Source organism: Tetrahymena thermophila (assembly GCF_000189635.1).
Source record: "Tetrahymena thermophila SB210 genomic scaffold scf_8254373, whole genome shotgun sequence".
NCBI classification, from domain to species: Eukaryota; Ciliophora; class Oligohymenophorea; order Hymenostomatida; family Tetrahymenidae; genus Tetrahymena; species Tetrahymena thermophila.
The window spans coordinates 679,010-702,187 of NW_002476157.1; the positions used below are offsets into that span (position 1 = coordinate 679,010).

Consider the following 23,178-nt stretch of genomic DNA (forward strand, 5'->3'; position numbering starts at 1 on the left):
ATCTAATTATCAATTAATTTGTTTACCAAACAACCTTTTGAAACTCCTAAAATCAAGAAAGAAAGAAATAAATAAATAAGTTCATCAATTTTGAAATTTTGCTTTTTAGTTAATTAAAAAATAAACCTAACAACTAACACAAACCATATTTAGATATATTAACTCATTTGAGGGATTTATAAATAAAAGATTATCGATTGAAATAATTTATTACAGATTTATTCTAAATATTTCCTTGAATAAAAGAAAATATTAAAAAAATTATTTTTATTATCTTGCTATTTAATCATTATTTTATATGTCAGTAATTTTAATTTCAAATAAAACCTTATTTTTTACTTATTAAAATAGCTAATTTAAAATAAATTTGATTTTAAAAGTTTAATTTTTTATGCTTTTCTAAATCAGATAAAAAATAGTAAAATATTTGTATATTGACTTATTTGAAAATGTAAATAAAAATAATTTTACAAATTAAATATTAATTGAAATAAAATATAAATGTTTTTTTTATTAATTGTTTTCATTATTTTTATAAACTCTGTGAAGGAAATGTTTATTTTCTAAAGTAATTTTAAAAATTTATAATAAAATAATTAAATATAAATATATATATAGTACCCTAAGGTACTGCCTTTTTCAAGGCTACATACACGAATGATAATAAGGTTTATTTTTTATTAGTTAGTTTAGTTTTCAACTGAATTCGATTAAATATAAATTAATAGAAAAAATATATATTTCTTTTCTATTTTTATTGCTTTCATTTTTTTTTAAACTTTAAGAAGGAAATGTTTATCTATGAAATTAGTTTTGAGAATTTAAATGAAAATAATTTTAAAAAATTAAATATTAATATATATTTTGTATTTATGTATTTATAATATATATTTTTAATTATTTTTATATTCTCTAATTAAGGAAATGCTTATTAACAAAAGTAGAGAGAAGGTGTAAATTAAAATAATTATACATAATTAAATATAGATTAATAGAAAAAAATATTTATGTATGCATTTATTTATATAGTTTTCATTATTTTTTATATATTCATTTATACTCTTTAATTTTTCATTTTGTTTTGTTGAAGTTAAATTTACTTAATTTTTGCTTTGCTATTTTTAAAGTTCTTTTATATCTACTTACTATTTTTTTCATTCTGATGTGTTCTATATATTTTTCTGAGAGTTTTTTAGGATTTTTAACTTTTTAATCAGTTTCTCTGACCAAGAATCTAAGTGGAGTACCTTATAAACCAAATTCTTCAGCCATTTTTTAACGCATGAATCTCATGTAATTTGGTTTGAAGAGGACTTTATCATTAACAAAAACTACAAAAGTAGGAGGACGAGATTTTACTTATGAAACAAATCTAATTTTAAGTTTGTTACCACCTTCTGTAGGAGCATTTTGAACTTTTTTAAAGCGATTTAACCAATCATTTAGCATACCTGTTGAAATACGAATATTCCATTTTTCATAGGCTTTTAAAACATAATTCATCATTTCTTCTTTATCGTTTCCATTATTTTTTGCACTCATGCAATGCAAGTAAACACCTCTGACCTAAGCTAAGTGCTTTTCCAATTAGTTATTCATATATCTTAGAGCCTTTTTTTTGTATTCTTCAGGAACGAGATCCCATTTATTGACTACAAGAATGAGAGCTCTTCCTTAATCACAAACATACTATGCAAGTGATAAATCTTAAGACTGGAAAGCACGAAGTGCATCAATCATGCACACAACAACATGTGATTATTTTACTGCTCTTATTGTGTCATTTTAAATTTTCTTTTCTACTTCTGACACTTTTGTGATCTTCTTATCTATACCTGAAGTATCTACCAAATCTATCTTTCTTCCTCTATAAGCCCATTAAACTTTAATTGCATCTCTTGTTGTTCCAGCTAAATCATCAGCTATAACACGCTCTTCTTAAAGAAGATTGTTAACCAAAGTAGATTTACCACAATTTGAACGTCCAATAATTGAAATTTAAATTGGCTTTTTCTTCTTATCGTTTTAACTTGTAACACCTTTATCTTCTTTCAATAGATCATCTTTTGTGTTTTACAGAGTTTCTACAGGATCAAATTCGTTATCACTATCTAAATCTGAATTGTTTTCTGGATCTGGATTAGCTTTATCAAATTCTCTCTCCCATGCAGTAATATCAATATCATCTGGTAATTCTTTTTTTCTCATCAATTCCAATATTTCTTCTCTTTAATTGCTTCTAATTTTTTAGAATCTCTCTAAACGACGCTGCTTTTTAAGTAAGAAATTGTCTTTGAAGTCTTGTGGAACTTCATCATCAATTATACGTAGCAAATCAATTAAACCGTCACCTTAATGTGCAGAAACAAAAAGAGGATCTCCCAAACCTAACTTATAAACATCATTCATGATATTAGAATCTTCTATAATTGTTTCATTGTCTGCTTTGTTAGCAAGCAAAATTAGTTTTTTAATAAAAATATCTTTGTCTAAATCAGTAGCATTTTCATTCATTTTTTTTACATTTTCTTCAGATTTATCTTGCAATAATCTCCTTTTTAACCATTTTGCTAATTCTTTATCTCTTGCAGTAATTCCCTATCTTGCATCGAGTACAAAGAGAGTCAAGTCACTGTAAATTAAAGCTTACACTGTTTGATCCATCATCTTTTACTTAATTTAAGTAGGCTTAAATCTATGAGGATCTTTTGGGAGTTTTTCAACACCAGCTGTGTCTACTAAACGAAGTGGATATCCTAAAATAGTTGTTATTTATTCTTTTCTGTCTCTTGTCAAACCAGGCATTCTATCTGTTAATGCCTTATTCATTCCGTCTTCACTTAATTTGTTAAATAAAGAGCTTTTACCAACATTAGGCCTACCTACAAAAGAGATAGTATAAATATCATCTTTTCTTGAAAAATTATCGTTATTTTCAAAAGAGCAGAATTTATAAGCAGTACTTAAACTTAATGAACTAAATTTATTCCCTTTATTGCAAACGCTAGCTAATTTATTGATTGCTTATGTTTGTTTGGAAGCCTATTATAAAAATTTATTTTGGTACCTAAATAAATTAATCATATTTTGAAAGAGAGATTTAATGTTATTTATTTAATGTATTTAATTTTAAATATTGACAAATTCTTTTAGATCTTTCTATTTTTATCAAAAGTAGAAACAAAATAAATATCCCAAATATTCTCCTAATCAAAATAATTAATTAATATTCGATCAATATTCATTCTTTAAAAAATTTATTAAATACTCTAAAATTAAAAATCAAAATGTAGTTTGTAAATATAAATTATTAAAATACATTTTATTAAAATTAGTTCAATTAAACTACTAAGAAATCCAAAATAAAAATCGTGTTAGTTGTTAAAGATTTGCTCATAAATTTTATAGTTTATATTTACTTTAAATATATAAATAATTTATTTTTTTAATTTGAAAGGAAATTATTTATTTTTAATTTTTAATAATAAATAACCTTAAACTTAAAATTAAATACTCAAATTAACAATTGAACATAAATTTTATTTACAAAAATAAAATAAAAACTTTCTTTGCAAAAGTATTTCATATTAAAAATATATTTCCAACCTATGTTGTATAATTTATATATCAAATTATTTGAAAGCAATGACTGGATTCAGTTTTTATAGAATTTACTTAATGTATTAATTAATAAAATATCAATAAAAAAATATGAAAATTACTTTATTAAATATTTAAATTTTAAATTTTTTTAGGATTATATATTTTATTTTTCAAACAAAATAAATTTTCAAAGTTTTGAAAGTTGATTATTTTTAGTTGGATTAAAAAAGTTCTAAAATATCGTATTATTTATTTCTTCTTCTGCAACATTTTAGAAATTTTTTTGACAAATATTATTCAAACTATTAGAGTTTGTTGTTTGTTTAAGTATTGCAAGATTTTCTTTTGACTCATCTTAAACTGAACAAAAGTTATTTTTCTGGTAACTATAAAAGACTTTTTTATTTTAACTTTATTTTGTTTAATCTTCAAAAACATTTGATATTTTTATTAATTCTAATTATTCATTTTTTTCATTTTTATTATTTATTTGGCTTTCTTATTTTTTTTTTGAGTTATCTAAAAGTTTGCTATTGATTCTTTCATTTTAAGAATCAAGCTTAAAATTAGTATTATTTTATTCAAATACAGATAAAAGATTAGGATCTAACATTTATATAATTTTCTCATCTAACTAAGTTTGCTGATATTTCTACAAAATATTTTTATAAGCTTCTTATGCTTCTTTTACTTTTTGCAAAGGTGTTCTATTATCTTAATATAATAAATCTATTTCTGATCTTTCAGATTTTCTTTGATTCTCATTTTGCTCTTATATCATGTCTAAGTGAATAGTAGGCTTTGGTAGATAGTCAAAAAGTTTAATTTAATCTTTATCTAGTAATAATCTTTTTAATTTTTCTACCTCTATCAGTCTCTTTAATATTTACAAGATATCTAAATGGTTGTAAAGCTTGTTAATGCTATATTCAATCACTTTCTTTTTTTATCTTAAGTTTCCGAAAGGAAAAAATATAGATTTAATATATTCCCATACACTCAACTTCATACTCCTTGTTTGCTCTTCTAACATAGAATTAAAATTCTTTTCTTTTAATTTTTGACTATTTTAATTTATTTTATCTATTTTTTTAATGAGCTTATTAGATATTTTTTAATTTATTTTGCTTTTATCATCTTTTTAGATTTTTTACTGCTCCTATAAAATGGATGCTAAGATTAAGGTATGATTTTAACTATTAGAGATAGATCTTTTATGTTCTTATGATTTGAATTGGGATGATGTAGACTAATTAATCTTATTTTTAAATTTAATTAATTAGTTTTAATTTTAGTCTGATTTAAAAGTATAATCAACATTTTTGTTGAATATTTGTCTTGTATCATTATTTTATATAGAGCTAAGTTACTGCAATTATGATGCTTCTGTTTATTAATTATTTTTGTTTTTTTTTTATTTATTTTTGAAAATAGCTCTGCAACATCCGTGAGTTTTTTATTCTTTTATTAAATGATTTTGTTAAGTTTCTTCAGGCTCGTCATAATTAAATACAGAATTGACTAACTATTAATTCAACTATAATTAGGAAATTTTAGTGCAGATCAAGAAGCCAATGGCTAGTAGACTCTGAGAAAATCCACCTATTTCTGATATTATACTGCTAATATCTTAGTATTTTCTACTGTAAGAGTTTTCTTTTTATTTTTCAAACTTAAATGTTAAAGTAAGAAAATATTACTGAAAGTTTGGAGGATAAAGCTTATTTTATTAGTGAAATATTATTAATATATATAAATAAATATTATATTTCAAATTAAAAGAGTGTAAAAAAGCAATGAAAACTATTATTAAATATAAAGGAAAGTAAAATTAATTACAAAATTCTCATAGAAACTGTAAGAAGGGAACTTTTTTATATCTTTGTCTGAAATAATCCATCCAAAATCACTATAAACATAATTATTTCTGATAAAAATAATTACATCTTAGGGCATCTAGAGACTTGTATGCCAATACATATTTCTGGCATAGATCTAAAAAGGATCATAAAATTATGTAGGATCTACATAACTATCAGACATATAAAGAGCCATTCCTGATTTTAGTAAGTAGTAATTTATTTCTTCTTATGACTTGCAATTTTTTTAGCATTATTTAAAAATGAATTAAATTTATGAGAAAACTGGAGAAGGGAAGTCTCCTTGAATCGGTAATACTGCATCAGGAGGAAGACAATACATATTTGTATAATTAGAAGATATGAAATATTATAAATTATTGGGATTTTAAAAATTCTAAGAAGTACAGCGCTGCAAAATTATATCAGTATATTTCCATGTAGTTTAGTTTTATTAAGTAGAAGAGTTAAAAGTAGTAAATTTCTGCTAGAGTTAAGCCTAAACTGTGTAAATACTTTCATCAATATAGTAATTTTTAGTAACAGGATCTTGCATAGCAAATGCCATAGGGAATGATTTACTAGTGGCTTCAAATAAGGCTGGATCGTTCACTTATCTCTCAGTAAAAATAACAGTAGGATTATTTCTTTAAATGGCAATTAAAAATATTGAAATTAAACGAGCAATAATAACACCAATTATAAAAATAGTGATTAGAGAGCCTATATTGGACTAATATGTTTATGCACCATTAAATCTCAAATTTATTTTACTACCAAATAAATCAATTTTTCTAATCATCTTCAAATAAGTTAAATTTTTATTATTTTTAGTCCCTAAAAAAGTAAATTCTACTTTGTAATAAAAATTAATATTTTTTAATCAAAAATTATAAAAAGTCATTGAATGAATATAATTAATATTAATTAATTAAAAAATCAAATTTTATCATCGAATAATAATTTTTAAAAACATAAAATTAATAACTAGAGGGGATTTATTTTAAACATTTTTAAAAGAATAAATTGTTTTAAAGTTTGTTTTGGCTGCTTTATAATATATGAAATCAATCAATAAAAAATAGATCTATTAATCTAAAATAAAAATAAAAAAAATATGCAAAAATAATTCTTTAAGCTTTTAATTTTAAACATTACTCTTAAATATTGTGAATTAAAGCATAGAAGTATACTTATAATTGGATACAAAAGTATTTAATTTTTATTTTTATTTATTCTATCATATTTTCTTAATTTTTATATTAAAAATATCTTTCTATATAACTTAATACTGATATTATTCGTTTTCAACTAATATTTTATTCTATCAATGAAGAAATGTTTTTTGAGAAAGGAAAGTATTTTGAAATAGAACTTTTTTCAAAAGATAATTAATATTTTATTTAAAATCGAAATTCTTTTAAGCATTTATTTTTATTTGATTGTAAATAAAAATAGAGAAGATTAAAATAATCAACTTGGCCTTTAAATTCACAAATTTTGTTCACAAATTTGTAATTAACTTTATCAATTTTTTGATTATTAATTAATAACTTTTCTTTTCATTTCAATATCAAAGTTTACATTTTTAATAATTTCTTATATACTATCTTCTAATTAAGAATAGACAATATTATATTATCTAAATGTACAAAAGCATTTATTTATTTACTCATTTTAAAAAATTTTACTTTGTTTTTTTATTTAAGCAAATTTAAATACAATAAATGTAAAATGATATTAAATAAGAAAATTTTAATCAATTTAAATAATTTTTTTTTCTTAATAAAAAAACAAATTAATGAAAAATTCATTTTCTTTAACATTAAAAATTAACCCTTAATCTTATAAAATTAGATAATTGAAAAATAAGGTAATTCAAAGTTATTTTTAAAAGGTTCAATAAAAAAATTTTTTTATTCTAGGCGTATTTGACTTTTAAATAAAAAGAGTTGACTTAAAATACTTTATAAGCTAATTAATTCTAAGTTAAATGTAAAAATATCTAAAATATTATAAATATACATAGATTTAAGCAAGAAATCACTCATTATTATACCTTCTATCATCAATAGTTGAGTTGAATAATATAAAAAAAAACACAGAAATTTCAAAGTATATACTAGTTTTTTTAAAATACATCCTTAAATACTAAATTATAACTAGAAAATATTAATAAAACCTACAAAATAAAATCAGAAAAGTAAATATTTTATTTGTAATTATGAAATATTTTACAGATTTATTGAAATTGTAGTATGATAAATAAAAATTTCAAAAAGATAAAAAAGTATTATAAGATTTAAATAATCTCAAAACAAAATCATTATGAGTGAAGTATATAAACTAATATTGCCATTTTTTTGTTTTTTAGATATATAAAAAAAGAGTTTTATGAAAAAATTATTTTAGGTTTACTTTACGAGAAAAATTTTAGTAATAATAAAAAATAAAAAAAAAGTGCGTCTGGAATAAATATAAGAAATTATTTAGAAAAGAATGAAGTTAAAACATTTTTTAGGGTGTTTTTTGAATTTGAATGAAAAATTTTAAAACAATTTACAAAAAGCTAAAAATCTATTTATTTCCTTTATCCTTTTTATTTTTCATTTCTTAGTTATTTATTCATATTTATCATAGCAAGTATATTTTTTACTTGTTTATTTCTTACTTAGTTTATCGTATTTGAATAGTTTTGTGTTACAGCTTTTTTTGTTTTAAAAATTCACTTTTACTATAAATAATTAAAGAATTTCTAAGGAAAAAATATTAAAATCTTAAAAATAATCAAATCAATAATCTTAATCTCAATCTTTTATTTTTATATACAAAAAGCAATCGAATCAATACATTTAATTTCTTTTATGCACAGTTACTATAAATTTTATTGATTTTCGCATTTAAATTCAGTAATATAATAGTTGAAAGATTGGACTTTTATATTAATTATCAATTAAAACAAAGTTATTTATTATTTTAACTAATTTAAAAACTCTTTCCTTTAGATAATAAAAACTTTTTTATTCCTATCATATAATCATTCATAATTACTTGATAAATGATGGTTATCATTTTAGCTATATTTGAAGCATTAATAATAACTTTATATATATTATTTACCTTTACATTTTTGATGTTATGTTATGTTATATATTTTTATTAATATTATAGTTTACGAAATTCATGAATGTAAAAAACACAAAAACATTTAATTATGAATTATATTTATTATCTCTAAAAATTTATAGAAAAAAAATTTAATTATTTGTTGTCAATTTGAATTGGAAAAAAGAAAATTGGTTGTAAATTGATTGGTTCTTTTTTTATGTTTTCATAATTTAGAAAGTTAATTTTCTTTCTTTAAATTTCTATTGTAAAACATTAATTCGCTTTTTTCCTCAGAAGGGATTTCAGTTTGTATATTATCATCAAGTGTATAATTATATATTTTTTATTGGCGTGAAAAGTCGCTTTATAGAAATTCTAATTGCTTGAATGTATACACTTCTTTTATTTCATCTTTTTATTCATAAGGAGATATCATATTCTGGGAAATACTTGGTTCATATTCTTAAATACTTGAAGGTCTTTGTCTTGGACTCAAAGTATTTTATTACCCAGTAATTTACTCATTTTAATGTCTGTCTAGAAAATTTCTTTTGCGTTGCACCTTTTCCTGTAAGCTGTTAGTTTCTATTATTCTCATACTTTCTTTTAAAGACTATGAATGTCCAATATTAGAATTCTATATTTCAAATATAGATAAGAGATTAGGATCTAGCATTTCAATTATCTTTTCATCTAACTAAGAATTTTTTCCCTTTTATTGTATGTTTCTATAAGCTTCATAAGCTTCTTTTGCTTTTTAAAGCGGTGACCTGTTATCTTAATAGAGTAAATCAATTTCATTTCTTTTTGAGTCATCCTGTGTTTGCTACTTATCTGAAACTAAAACAGAGTGGATTGTGGGTTTTGGTAAATAATCGAACAATTTTATTTAATCTTTATCTAGAAGTAACCTTTTTAGTTTCTCTACTTCAATAAGTCTCTTCAAAATTTACAAAATATCTAGATTATAATAGAGTTTATTTATGCTATACTCAATTACTTCCTTCTTCTTTTTTAAATAACCAAAAGGATAAAATATTGATTTAACATACTCCCATATACTCAATTTCATACTTTTTGTTTATTTTTCTAATAGCTTATTAAAATGATTTTCTTTAAGCTTTTAACTTTGCTCCTTCAGTTTTTTAAGCTTATTATTAATTTTATCTTTTTTCAGATCTGTTTCAAGTGCATTGAAATCATTCTTATCAAAATTTAAATTTTCCTTTAAGATGGAATTCAACATTAAATTCTAGCCTTAGCAAGTAGGTGAAAACTGTGTTTTATCTTCTTTTATATGAGCAGCAAGTTAAGACAACTTTATATTTTCAAAGCTTGAATTGTCTTTACTAGAGTTACTTTTGCTATAATTACGGTTATTTATAGTTTAGCTTTTCCTTTTATAATCAACTTAAGATAATTTCTTTTCTCTTGTTGAGATAAATTCTTTAATTTTATTACTATTAGATAAAGGGTTTTCACAGACCTAATTAATTTCCTTATCATATTCTTCGACATTTTATTTTGATTAATTATTTTTATTATTAACATTATCAGACTCATCGTAATTAAACACTGAATTAACTAGCTATTAATTCAACTATAATTAGGAAATTTTTGTACAAATCAAAAAGCCAATTGCTAGTAGACTCTAAGAAAATCCACCTATTTCTGATATTATACTGCTTATATCTTAATACTTTCTACTGTAAGAGTTTTCTTTTTACTTTTCAAACTTGAACGTAAGAGTAAGAAAATATTATTGGAAATTAGGAGGATAAACCTAATTTAAATAATTTTTATTAATAAAATTATTTTGATAAAATTTAAATAGAAAAAATTAGAATTTCATTTAAAAGAAAGAAATTTGTTTTCTATTTTTAAAAATAAAGCATTACAAAATTTTCATAGAAACTAAAAGAAGGGAATTTCTTGGTATCTTAGTCAGAAATTATCCATCCAGAATCGCTATAAACATAATTATTTCTGATAAAGACAATAATATCTTAAGGCATTTAAAGACTTGTTGGCCAAAACATATTTCTTGCATAAATCTAAAAAGGATCTTAAAATTGTGTAGGATCTACATACGCATCAGACATATAAAGAGCCATTCCCGATTTTAGTAAGTAATGATTTATTTCTTCTTATGATTTACAGTTAGTTTAGCATTATTAAAATATGAACTAAATTTATGAGAAAGTTGGAGAAGGGAAATCTCCTTGAATAGGTAATACTGCGTCAGGAGGAAGACAATACATGTTTGTATAGTTCACAGCTGTAAAATATTATAAATTTTTAGGATTTTAAAAGTTTTGAGAGGTACAGCGTTGCAGAGGTATGTCAGTGTATTTCCATGTTGTTTAATTTTTTTAGGATGAAGAATTGAAAGTAGTGAATTTCTACTAGAGCTAGGCCTTTACTGTGTAAACACTTTCATCAATATAGTAATTTTTAGTAGCTAGGTCTTCCATAGCAAAAGCCATAGGGAATGATTAACTAGTGGCTTGAAATAATGCTGGATCATTAACTTATCTTTCTGTAAAAATAACAGAAGGATTGCTTCTTTAGGAAGCACTTATAATAATTTAAATTAGACGGAATAAAATAAATCCTACTATTACTAATGTAAAAATAGATCCTACCTTAGATTAATATGTAGGCGCTCCATTAAACCTAAGATAGATCTAACTTCCGAACAAATCAATTTTTTGAAGCATTTTATTTGTTTATTTGTTTGTTTTTTCTATTTAATATGTAAATTAAGCAATACATAAAAAAAATATTAATCTAAAGTTTTAAATTGGTTTTATGCTATAACAGTATATTTATTTATTACAAAAATAGTCAAATTTATGGAAAATAGATGGCTAGAGAACTTTTTTATACAAAAGTTGATAAAAAAAATAAATTTTAAAATTCAGAATTATTATTAAAGTAAAATTGGTATAAAATCATAATTAGCAATTTAAAATAAAAACTTCATTAATTATTGTTATCTAATAAAATCCATGAATTGATGACAGGTTTTTTATCTTTAATTTCTTTTAATTATATAATTTTTGCATTATATATTTTGTTAATTTTGTAAAATATTTAAAATGAATTCTAAGGGAGGGAGTCAACTATTAATCATTCATAACTATTTAAAAAAAATAAAATGTAAGAATTTTTGTTTTTTGTAAGAAATTCATATATACTTTTTTAGACTTTAACTATTCTTTTAATAAAGGAAAATGAAATAAATTGATTGATTTTGTTTGAAAAAATAAAATTTTCAAATTATTAACATCTTTTTTGTCAAAAACAGCCATACTTAATTGATAAATATTTAAGTTTAATTTTAAAATTTAGCAATATAAAATTTTAATGTTTGATAGATATCTTATTAAAGGTTTTAACTAAAATAATATCCTTATTATTGGCAATATTATAAATTAAAAAAATAAAATATGAATTTTTGAATAAAATAAAAGTAATCTAATTCAAATAAATAAATGTTAATCCCAAAAAGAAAAAGATATACATTATAGTGATTATAGAAAATTAAAATATTATTAAATTAACATATAAAAGTAATAGATTTTACAAATAATTATTTTGGAATTTTTATCAGATTATATTTTTCCTTTTATTTAGCTAATAATTAAAAAAAAATAAGAAAAATTTGTTATTGAGATAATTTAACTCTCAAAAAGCTTGCAAAAATGTACAAAAAGTTTCTTTTTTAAACAAATTATTTTGTTAAAGAATCACCAAATTAATTAAAATATAACAATTTAATTAATTAATTTGATAAATGAAATTTATTCTTAACTAAATTAAATATACTAAAAGTATAAAAGGTTTAATTTCTTTAAATTAAAATAAAGGCACATAGATAGATTTCCATTCATCCATCATTATAAAGATGAAAGTTAGTTTTTATTGTAAATATATTTATTCTAAAACATAAACTTTATTTTTTCTTCATCAGCTACTCCTATTAATAAATTATTTGAAATACAGCTGCGTTAACTATTCTAGGAAGAATTTTATTCAATTTTTTAATTTGATGATTCATTTACTTCGTCTACTTCAAGATGCTGTTTTCTAGAATTCGCTAACATTTTTTGTCTTCTACTTTATAGTGATTAGTAAATGTTTTAACTAGAAACTGTATTTATTGTTTTTTAAGGAAATTTTAAGGTATCTTTATTAAGCATAGATTAATAATCTAAATTTAAATTTCCTTAGCTGCTCATTTATATTTAATCTTGCATTTTTTCTTCTTCAAAAAATTTAATTAAATTTGGATCAAGCATCTCTACTATTTTTTAATCAACATCTGAATAGTTTTACTTGCTAAGTATAACTTTATAGGCCTGATAAGCATCTTTCACCTTTTAAAACTCAGCTCTATTGTCTTGATAGAGTAAATTTATTTCTTAATTTTTTTAATCGTTTAAATCTTTTTTTACCTAAGCAGCCAAATCAAAATGAATTTTTGGTTTTGGAAGATACTCAAAAAGCCTAAGTTAGTCCTAATCTAAAAGGAGTCTTTTTAATTTCTCAACTTCTATCAACTTTTTCAAAATATTAATAATATCTAGATGGTAGTAAAGCTTTTCAGTGCTGTACTAGATGATTTACTTCTTTTTCTTTGATTTTCCAAAAGGAAAGAAGATTGCTTTGATTTAATCCCAAATACTCAATTTCATACTTTTTGTGTGGATTTTGAATTGTTCATTAAATTTATTTTCAAATATTGCTTATTATTTTTCTAAAGATTCTTTGTCTGGCTCTTTAAAGTTATTCTGAAATTAAGTTATGTTACCATTATTTTCTTAAGTTTTTTGAATGATATTGGAATTAAAAACTTATTTCCTATCTTAATAAATATCTGATTTTTGTGAAAATATAGATTGTGGAGAATTAGTAATTTTTCCTTCTTCAGTGGGAGATTTTTCAGCAAATAAAAATAACTGTTAATTTTAATCGTCTTTTTTAAAAACAATATTCTTACTTTTTTGCTTCTCTCTCAATGATTAGTAAGTAGAAGGGCTTTTATCTAAATTAATTGCTGCTTAGGGTTTTTGAATATTATTTAAATTTATAGGAGCCTCTTAAGGCAAATTAGATTATTGAAATTGAACATCCTTTTCACATACTTCTTCATTAGAATCATAGTAATTAAACACAGAATTAATTATTTATTAGTCAAATTAAACTTAAGAAAGCTTTCTACTTAGCAAAAAACCTATTGCCAGCAAAGTCTATGAGAAACCTCCTATCTAAGAACTAATGTCAAAAATATTCTAATAGTTTCTTTGATATTCACTTTCTTTTTATTTCTCGAATTTAAATGTCATGCTAAAAAAGTAATCTTAAAAGCTAGGAGGATACATCTAATTAAATATTTAATTAATTTAGAAATACATTTATAAATCGCATTTTTTATATTAAAAAAAAAAATATTTTAATGTTACAAAACTTTCATAGTAGCTGTAAGAAGGAAATTTTTAAGTTTAGATGTCAGATGTCACCCATCCGAAATCACTGTATACATAGTTATTTCTAATATATACAATCACATCTTAGGGCATCAATAAGCTTGTAGGCCAATACATATCACGAGAATAAATCTTGAAAGGGAATTCTTTGACTTTAGGATCTACATAAGCATCTGAAAGCTACATACCAAAACCTGATTTCAGCAAATAGTATTATATTAAATCAGATGACTTACAATTTGTTTGGCATTATTTAACTTAAAATTGTATTTAGGAAAAAATAGGAGAAGAGAAATCTCCTTATATAGGAAGAATACTATCTGGAGATAAGCAATACATATTTGTGTAGTTTAAAGATTTGTAGTAAGCAGCATTTTCAGCATTATTAAAGTTTTTTAATGTGCTTCTTTATACAGGAATACTTGTTACATTCCATACTACTGTATTTTCTTAAGTAGTAGAATTATATATGATGTACTTTTACTGTAGTTAAGCATGTACAGTATAAATACTCTCATCAATGTAATAATTTCTAGTAATTGGATCCTCCATAGCAAAAGCAAGAGGAAAGGTTGTACTAGTAGCTTCGAAAAGCTCAGGATTGTCAACTTATCTTTCATTAAATATAATACTAGGATTATTTCTCATAGAAACTCCTATTAAAATAATTACTAAACGGAAAAGTATTATTCCTATAATAATAAGACTCAAAATAGATCCAAATTTAGTTTTATAAGACGAATCGCCTTAAAATTTGAGATGAATTTAACTACCAAACAAATCAAATTAATTTATTTTACTAAAAGTATGTCGCATCCTTATATTTCAAATGAGTTATTTAGTTAGACAGTTAATATGGTTTATTATTATTTTTTTTATTTTTATGATTTTTTATAAATTATGATTTTATATAAAAAATTATATAATGGTTAAATAAATTTAAATTAATACAATAAAAATTTTCATAAAATATATTGAATTTTAACCAATAGATAGTGATTTCTCAAAATAATATTGATAAATTAGAATCTTCTAATCAATTTTCATAAAAAATCATAGCAAAAATTTTTATTATTTTGAATAATAAATGATAAAAACACTGATTTTATTAAAAAATTATTTAAAAGTTTAGAAAAGTTAGATTTTAACTAATAAGTTCTATAAATATTTAAACATAAAAATATCCAATACAAAACATTTTTATATTATTTTTAGGTTCTACAATAATTAGTTCATTTCTTTAATTTGGAGGAATTCCTCACGTTTTATTTAAATTTTTATTTAATATTAAGTATTAAAATAGTAGTATATATTTAAATAAATGAATAAATTTTTAATCAATCAATAATTAAAAAAATAAACAGTTACTTTCTTAATCATATAAAACCTCTTTGATTAATCTTTTTGTTTTAAGAATTATATGAGAAATTAAAATCATATTTAATCCTTTTGTGTAAAAAAAGCTATCTAGCTCTTTTTTTTATTAACTGCCCTATTTTTATAATTGTCTGTTTGATGTGATTTGCTAGTCTCTTTGTTATTGGTTTTTATTTTAAAATTATCCTCGTTCACCTCATTAAGAATTTTATTTTTTTTATGTTTAATAATTTTTCTATCTTTTCAAATCAGATGAACGTGTTTAGTTGTTACTTATTTTTGATTGATTTATTTGGCTGGCTTTTATGTCATAAGGCGCATCATCTTCATCTCTCATTAAATTTATAATTCTATTTCCAACAAAACCATATTCTACTTTCTTAGTATAGGAATTCTCCTGTTTATTTGCTTAAGATTTTGGAGTGCTTTTTTCAATTTATTGGTTTCTATTTGTTGGAGAGGTTAACTTATTTTAAATTTATTGTTTTTTCTATTTCTCTTATTCTTCTTCATAGCTGTAAGAATCATTCTATTTTTTTCCTTTAAATTAGCTTGCTAATTTATATTTTGCTATATTATTTAAATACTGAAAAGTTTATTTGATTTGTTTTCTTATATTCTATCATTGCAGTTAAATAAGTTCAGTAAATTTAAATAATTTTTATTACTAATATTTCTTTATTATTATTCACTCCTTACATTTTGAAGGTTCAATAAAAAATTTTCTATTGTATTTGTATTTAACTTTTGAGTAATAAGAATCCACACAAAATACCTTATAAGTAATTGATTCAAAATTAAATGTGAAAATACCTAAAATATTATATAAAAATAGATTTAAGTAAAAAATAACATATTATTACACCTTTTTCCATAAATACCATAGTTTCTCATATATTAAGAACATATTCAGATAAAAACTTTTGATCAAATTTAGTCTTTAATTCACAATTTATTGAAAAAAGTCCTTAATATATGGCTTCCTTAATATATGAGAAACCACGGTAGTTAGATTGAATAATTTAAAAAAACACAGAAATTCCAAAATACACTAGTTTTTTTTAATATAAACCTTTCAGGTTAAATTATAACTAGAAAATATTAATATAGCCTACAAAGTAAAAATCAGAAAAGCTTATATTTTATTTGTATTTATGAAAGATTTTACAGATAGATTGTATTTGTATCATCATAATTAAAAGTTTCAAAAAGATAAAAAGTATAATAAGATTTAATAACAAAATTTAATAATGATATTTTTTTTTGTTTTTTAGATGTACTAAATATATCTTTTTATGAAAAACTTATTTTAGACTTACTTTAAGAGAAAAATTTTTGTAATAATAAAAAATTAAAAAAGTGCGTTTGGAATAAAAATTAGAAATTCTCTACAAAAGAAAAAAATTAAAACATTTTTAAATTTTTAAGAATGTATTTTTGAATTTGAATAAATTTTAAACTAATTAAAACATATAAAAGCAAAAAATATTAAATTCCTAATAACTTAAATGATCAAATAAGTAATCTTAATTTCAATTTTTATTTTTTATTACAAAAAACAATCAAATCAATCCAATTAATTTCTTTTATTCTCAGTTACTATAAATTTTATAGATTTTTTGCATTTAAATTCAGTAACATAATAGTTGCGAGATTAGAAGTTTATTATTATTTTTAATGAATACAAAGTTATTTATTATATAAGCCAATTTAAAAACTCTTCCCTAAATAGATAATTAAAGCTTTTTTTCTTCTTATCATATAATCAATCATTCATAATTATTTGATAAATGATGGATACCTAAAATAAAAAGTATAAAACATTTATTTACAAATCTTATTTATTATCTCTAAAAAATTTATAGAAAAAAAATTAATTTAATTATTTGTTGTCAATTTGTACTGGAAAAAAGAAAATTTAAACAAATTAATTTACTCTTTTTTTATCTTTTCATAATTTAGAAAGTTAATTTTCTTTCTTTAAATTTCTATTGTAAAACATTAATTCAATTTTTTCCTCTGAAGGGATTTCAGTTTGCATATTATCATTAAGTGTATAATTATAGATTTTATATTGGCGCGAAGAGTTGCTTGGTATCTATTCTAATTGCTTGAATGTATACACTTCTTTTATTTCATCTTTTTATTCATAGGGAGATATAATATTCTGGGAAATACTTGGTTCAATCGTATTTTGGTATTCCTAAATACTTGAATGTATTTGCCTTGGACTCAAAGTGTTTTTTTACCCAGTAATTTACTCATTTTAATGTCTGTCTAAAAAATTTCTTTTTCGTTGCACCTTTTCCTATTAACTGTTAGCTTCTGTGAGTCTCATACTTTCTTTTAAAGACTATGACTACCCACTATTAAAATTCTATAATTCAAATATAGATAAGAGATTAGGATCTAGCATTTCAATTATCTTTTCATCTAACTAAGAATTTTTTTCCTTTTTTTTTATGTTTCTATAAGCTTCATAAGCCTCTTTTGCTTTTTAAAGTGGTGACCTGTTATCTTAATAGAGCAAATCTATTTCATTTCTTTTTGAGTCATCCTGTGTTTGCTAATTATCTGAAACTAAAACAGAATAGATTGTGGGTTTTGGTAGATAATCGAACAATTTTATTTAATCCTTATCTAGAAGTAATCTTTTTAGTTTCTCTACTTCAATAAGTCTCTTCAAAATTTACAAAATATCTAGATTATAGTAGAGTTTATTTATGCTATACTCAATTACTTCCTTCTTCTTTTTTAAATATCCAAAAGGATAAAATATTGATTTAACATACTCCCAAATACTCAATTTCATACTTTTTGTTTATTTTTCTAATAACTTATTGAAATGATTTTCTTTAAGCTTTTAACTTTACTCCTTCAGTTTTTTTAGCTTATTATGAATTTTATCTTTTTTTTGATCTATTTCAATTGCATTCGAATCATTCTTATCAAAATTTTCCTTTAACATTGAATTTATCATTAAATTCTATCCTTAGCAATTAGGCGATAACTGTATTTTATCTTCTTTAATAAGAGCAGCAAGTTAAGACAACTTTATATTTTCAACGCTTGAATTGTCTTTACTAGAGTTACTTTTGCTATAATTACGGTTGTTTATAGTTGAGCTTCTCTTTTTATAATCAACTTAAGATAATTTCTTTTCTTTTGTTGAGTTAAATTCTTTAATTTTATTATTATTACAGACCTAATTAATTACCTTTTCAATTTCTTCAACATTTTATTTTGATTAATTATTTTTATTATTAACACTATCAGACTCATCGTAATTAAATACAGAATTAACTAACTATTAATTTAACTATAATTAAGAAATTTTAGTACAAATCAAAAAGCCAATTGCTAGTAGACTCTAAGAAAATCCACCTATTTCTGAGATTATACTACTTATATCTTAGTACTTTCTACTGTAAGAGTTTTCTTTTTACTTTTCAAACTTAAATGTAAGAGTAAGAAAATATTATTGGAAATTAGGAGGATAAATCTAATTTAAATAATTTTTTATTAATAAAATTATTTTGATAAATCTTAAATTTAAAAAATTAGAATTATATTTAAAATAATTTAATTTTTTATCTATTTTTCTAAATAAATAATTACAAAATTTTCATAGAAACTAAAAGAAGGGAATTTCTTGGTATCTTAGTCAGAAATTATCCATCCAGAATCGCTATAAACATAATTATTTCTGATATAGACAATAATATCTTAAGGCATTTAGAGACTTGCTGGCCAAAACATATTTCTAGCGTAAATCTAAAAAGGATCTTAAAATTGTGTAGGATCTACATACGCATCAGACATGTAAAGAGCCATTCCTGATTTTAGTAAGTAATGATTTATTTCTTCTTATGATTTACAGTTAGTTTAGCATTATTAAAATATGAACTAAATTTATGAGAAAGTTGGAGAAGGGAAATCTCCTTGAATAGGTAATACTGCGTCAGGAGGAAGACAATACATGTTTGTATAGTTCACAGCTGTAAAATATTATAAATTTTTAGGATTTTAAAAGTTTTGAGAGGTACAGCGTTGCAGAGGTATGTCAGTGTATTTCCATGTTGTTTAATTTTTTTAGGATGAAGAATTGAAAGTAGTGAATTTCTACTAGAGCTAGGCCTTTACTGTGTAAACACTTTCATCAATATAGTAATTTTTAGTAGCTAGGTCTTCCATAGCGAAAGCCATAGGGAATGATTAACTAGTGGCTTGAAATAATGCTGGATCATTAACTTATCTTTCTGTAAAAATAACAGAAGGATTGCTTCTTTAGGAAGCACTTATTATAATTTAAATTAGACGGAATAAAATAAATCCTACTATTACTAATGTAAAAATAGATCCTACCTTAGATTAATATGTAGGCGCTCCATTAAACCTAAGATAGATCTAACTTCCGAACAAATCAATTTTTTGAAGCATTTTATTTGTTTATTTGTTTGTTTTTTCTATTTAATATGTAAATTAAGCAATACATAAAAAAAATATTAATCTAAAGTTTTAAATTAGTTTGTTTTAGTCTATAATATTATATTTATTACAAAAATAGTCAAATTTATGATAATATAGATGGCTAGAGAACTTTTTTATAAAATAGTAATATAAAAAAAATAAATTTTAAAATTCAGGATTCTTATTAAATTAAATCATAATAACCAAAAATAACTAAAAAATTTCTGTTAATTATTTTTACTAAAATAAAGTAATCTAATTCAAATAAATAAATGTTAATCCCAAAAAAGATTAACTATATATTTTAGTGATTATATAAAATTAAAATTGAAAATAATAATTTATTTTTAAATAAACATATAAAATTAATAGATATTACAAATAATTGTTTTGGGAATTTTTATCAGATTATATTTTTCCTTTTATTCTACTAATAATTTTATAAAAATAAGAAAAATTTGCTCTTGCGCTAATTTAACTCTCAAAAAGCTTGCAAAAATGTACAAAAAATTTCTTTTTAATACAAATTATTTTGTTAAAGAATCACCAAATTAATTAAAATATAACAATTTTATTAATTAATTTGATAAATGAAATTTATTCTTAACTAAATTAAATATACTAAAAGTATAAAAGGTTTAATTTCTTTAAATAAAAATAAAGGCACATAGATAGATTTCCATTCATCCATCATTATAAAGATGAAAGTTAGTTTTTATTGTAAATATATTAATTCTAAAACATAAACTTTATTTTTTCTTCATCAGCTACTCCTATTAATAAATTATTTGAAATACAGCTGCGTTAACTATTCTAGGAAGAATTTTATTCAATTTTTTAATTTGATGATTCATTTACTTCGTCTACTTCAAGATGCTGTTTTCTAGAATTCGCTAACATTTTTTGTCTTCTACTTTATAGTGATTAGTAAATGTTTTAACTAGAAACTGTATTTATTGTTTTTTAAGGAAATTTTAAGGTATCTTTATTAAGCATAGATTAATAATCTAATTTTAAATTTCCTTAGCTGCTCATTTATATTTAATCTTGCATTTTTTCTTCTTCAAAAAATTTAATTAAATTTGGATCAAGCATCTCTACTATTTTTTAATCAACATCTGAATAGTTTTACTTGCTAAGTATAACTTTATAGGCCTGATAAGCATCTTTCACCTTTTAAAACTCAGCTCTATTGTCTTGATAGAGTAAATTTATTTCTTAATTTTTTTAATCGTTTAAATCTTTTTTTACCTAAGCAACCAAATCAAAATGAATTTTTGGTTTTGGAAGATACTCAAAAAGCCTAAGTTAGTCCTAATCTAAAAGGAGTCTTTTTAATTTCTCAACTTCTATCAACTTTTTCAAAATATTAATAATATCTAGATGGTAGTAAAGCTTTTCAGTGCTGTACTAGATGATTTACTTCTTTTTCTTTGATTTTCCAAAAGGAAAGAAGATTGCTTTGATTTAATCCCAAATACTCAATTTCATACTTTTTGTGTGGATTTTGAATTGTTCATTAAATTTATTTTCAAATATTGCTTATTATTTTTCTAAAGATTCTTTGTCTGGCTCTTTGAAGTTATTCTGAAATTAAGTTTTATTACCATTATTTTCTTAAGTTTTTTGAATGATATTGGAATTAAAAACTTATTTCCTATCTTAATAAATATCTGATTTTTGTGAAAATATAGATTGAGGAGAGCTAGTTATAATTCCTTCTTCAGTGGGAGATTTATCATGAAACAAAAATTACTTTTAATTTTAATCTTCTTTTTTTAAAAAAAGATTCTTACTTTTTTGCTTCTCTCTCAATGATTAGTAAGTAGAAGGGCTTTTATCTAAATTTATTGCTGCTTAGGGTTTTCCAATGTTATTTAAATTTTATGAAACCTATTTAGGTAAATTAGATTATTGAAATTGAACTTCCTTTTCGCATACTTCTTCTTTTGAATCATAGTAATTAAACACAGAATTAATTATTTATTAATCAAATTAAACTTAAGAAAGCTTTCTACATAGCAAAAAACCTATTGCCAGCAAAGTCTATGAGAAACCTCCTATCTAAGAACTAATGTCAAAAATATTCTAATAGTTTCTTTGATATTCACTTTCTTTTTATTTCTCAAATTTAAATGTCATACTCAAAAAGTAATCTTAAAAGCTAGGAGGATACATCTAATTAAATATTTAATTAATTTAAAAATAAATTATAAATAGCTATCAATTTTGGTATTTTTGTAGTAAAGACTGGATATAATAGAAATATTTTAATGTTACAAAACTTTCGTAGTAGCTGTAAGAAGGAAACTTTTAAGTTTAGATATCAGATGTTACCCATCCGAAATCACTGTACACATAGTTATTTCTAATATATACAATCACATCTTATGGCATCAATAGGCTTGTAGGCCAATACATATCACGAGAATAAATCTTGAAAGGGAATTCTTTGACTTTAGGATCTACATAAGCATCTGAAAGCTACATACCAAAACCTGATTTCAGCAAATAGTATTATATTAAATCAGATGACTTACAATTTGTTTGGCATTATTTAACTTAAAATTGTATTTAGGAAAAAATAGGAGAAGAGAAATCTCCTTATATAGGAAGAATACTATCTGGAGAAAAGCAATACATATTTGTGTAGTTTAAAGATTTGTAGTAAGCGACATTTTCAGCATTATTAAAGTTTTCTAGTGAGCACCTTTATACAGGAATACTTGTTATATTCCATACTACTGTATTTTCTTAAGTTGTAGAATTATATATGATGTACTTTTACTGTAGTTAAGCATGTACAGTATAAATACTCTCATCAATGTAATAATTTCTAGTAATTGGATCCTCCATAGCAAAAGCAAGAGGAAAGGTTGTACTAGTAGCTTCGAAAAGCTCAGGATTGTCAACTTATCTCTCATTAAATATAATACTAGGATTATTTCTCATAGAAACACCTATTACAATAATTACCAAACGGAAAAGTATTATTCCTATAATAATAAGACTCAAGATAGATCCAAATTTAGTTTTATAAGACGAATCGCCTTAAAATTTCAGATGAATTTAACTACCAAACAAATCTAATTAATTTATTTTACTAAAAGCTTTTCGCATCTTTGTATTTTAAATGAGTTATTTAGTTAATTAGTTAGTTAGTTATTTAGCTAGTTAGTTAATTTACTTTTTTATTATTTTTTGTCTTTTTATGTTATTTTAAGATTATTTATTATTGGATAATTATGATTATTTTCAAAATTTTATAA

General features: G+C 22.1%; 5 protein-coding genes across 5 annotated transcripts; all 5 read right to left on the minus strand. All coding sequences in view use genetic code 6, as the record gives it.

The window, feature by feature from the left end:
* Positions 1 to 1,071: 1,071 nt before the first annotated feature.
* On the minus strand, positions 1,072 to 3,084 carry TTHERM_00242189 (ribosome-associated GTPase enga protein; the record flags this gene model as incomplete). Its single annotated transcript, XM_001470990.1, has 1 exon — positions 1,072 to 3,084. One exon carries the CDS (start codon positions 3,082 to 3,084, stop codon positions 1,072 to 1,074), a length of 2,013 nt encoding a protein of 670 aa, XP_001471040.1.
* Positions 3,085 to 3,790: 706 nt separating this feature from the next.
* TTHERM_00242190 (small GTP-binding domain protein) lies at positions 3,791 to 6,264 on the minus strand (the record flags this gene model as incomplete). Its single annotated transcript, XM_001024942.3, has 2 exons — positions 3,791 to 5,323; positions 5,443 to 6,264. 2 exons carry the CDS (start codon positions 6,262 to 6,264, stop codon positions 3,791 to 3,793), a joined length of 2,355 nt encoding a protein of 784 aa, XP_001024942.3.
* Positions 6,265 to 8,793: 2,529 nt separating this feature from the next.
* TTHERM_00242200 (small GTP-binding domain protein) lies at positions 8,794 to 14,710 on the minus strand (the record flags this gene model as incomplete). The annotated part of the gene is made up of 4 exons (XM_001024943.2): positions 8,794 to 10,353; positions 10,469 to 11,316; positions 12,577 to 13,957; positions 14,039 to 14,710. The coding sequence occupies 4 exons, from the start codon at positions 14,708 to 14,710 to the stop codon at positions 8,794 to 8,796; spliced, it is 4,461 nt and encodes a 1,486-aa protein (XP_001024943.2).
* Positions 14,711 to 15,635: 925 nt separating this feature from the next.
* On the minus strand, positions 15,636 to 16,333 carry TTHERM_000242209 (hypothetical protein; the record flags this gene model as incomplete). Its single annotated transcript, XM_012800235.1, has 3 exons — positions 15,636 to 15,968; positions 16,215 to 16,252; positions 16,303 to 16,333. 3 exons carry the CDS (start codon positions 16,331 to 16,333, stop codon positions 15,636 to 15,638), a joined length of 402 nt encoding a protein of 133 aa, XP_012655689.1.
* Positions 16,334 to 17,390: 1,057 nt separating this feature from the next.
* TTHERM_00242210 (small GTP-binding domain protein) lies at positions 17,391 to 23,029 on the minus strand (the record flags this gene model as incomplete). Its single annotated transcript, XM_001024944.2, has 4 exons — positions 17,391 to 18,941; positions 19,058 to 19,905; positions 20,707 to 22,087; positions 22,190 to 23,029. The coding sequence occupies 4 exons, from the start codon at positions 23,027 to 23,029 to the stop codon at positions 17,391 to 17,393; spliced, it is 4,620 nt and encodes a 1,539-aa protein (XP_001024944.2).
* Positions 23,030 to 23,178: the final 149 nt, after the last annotated feature.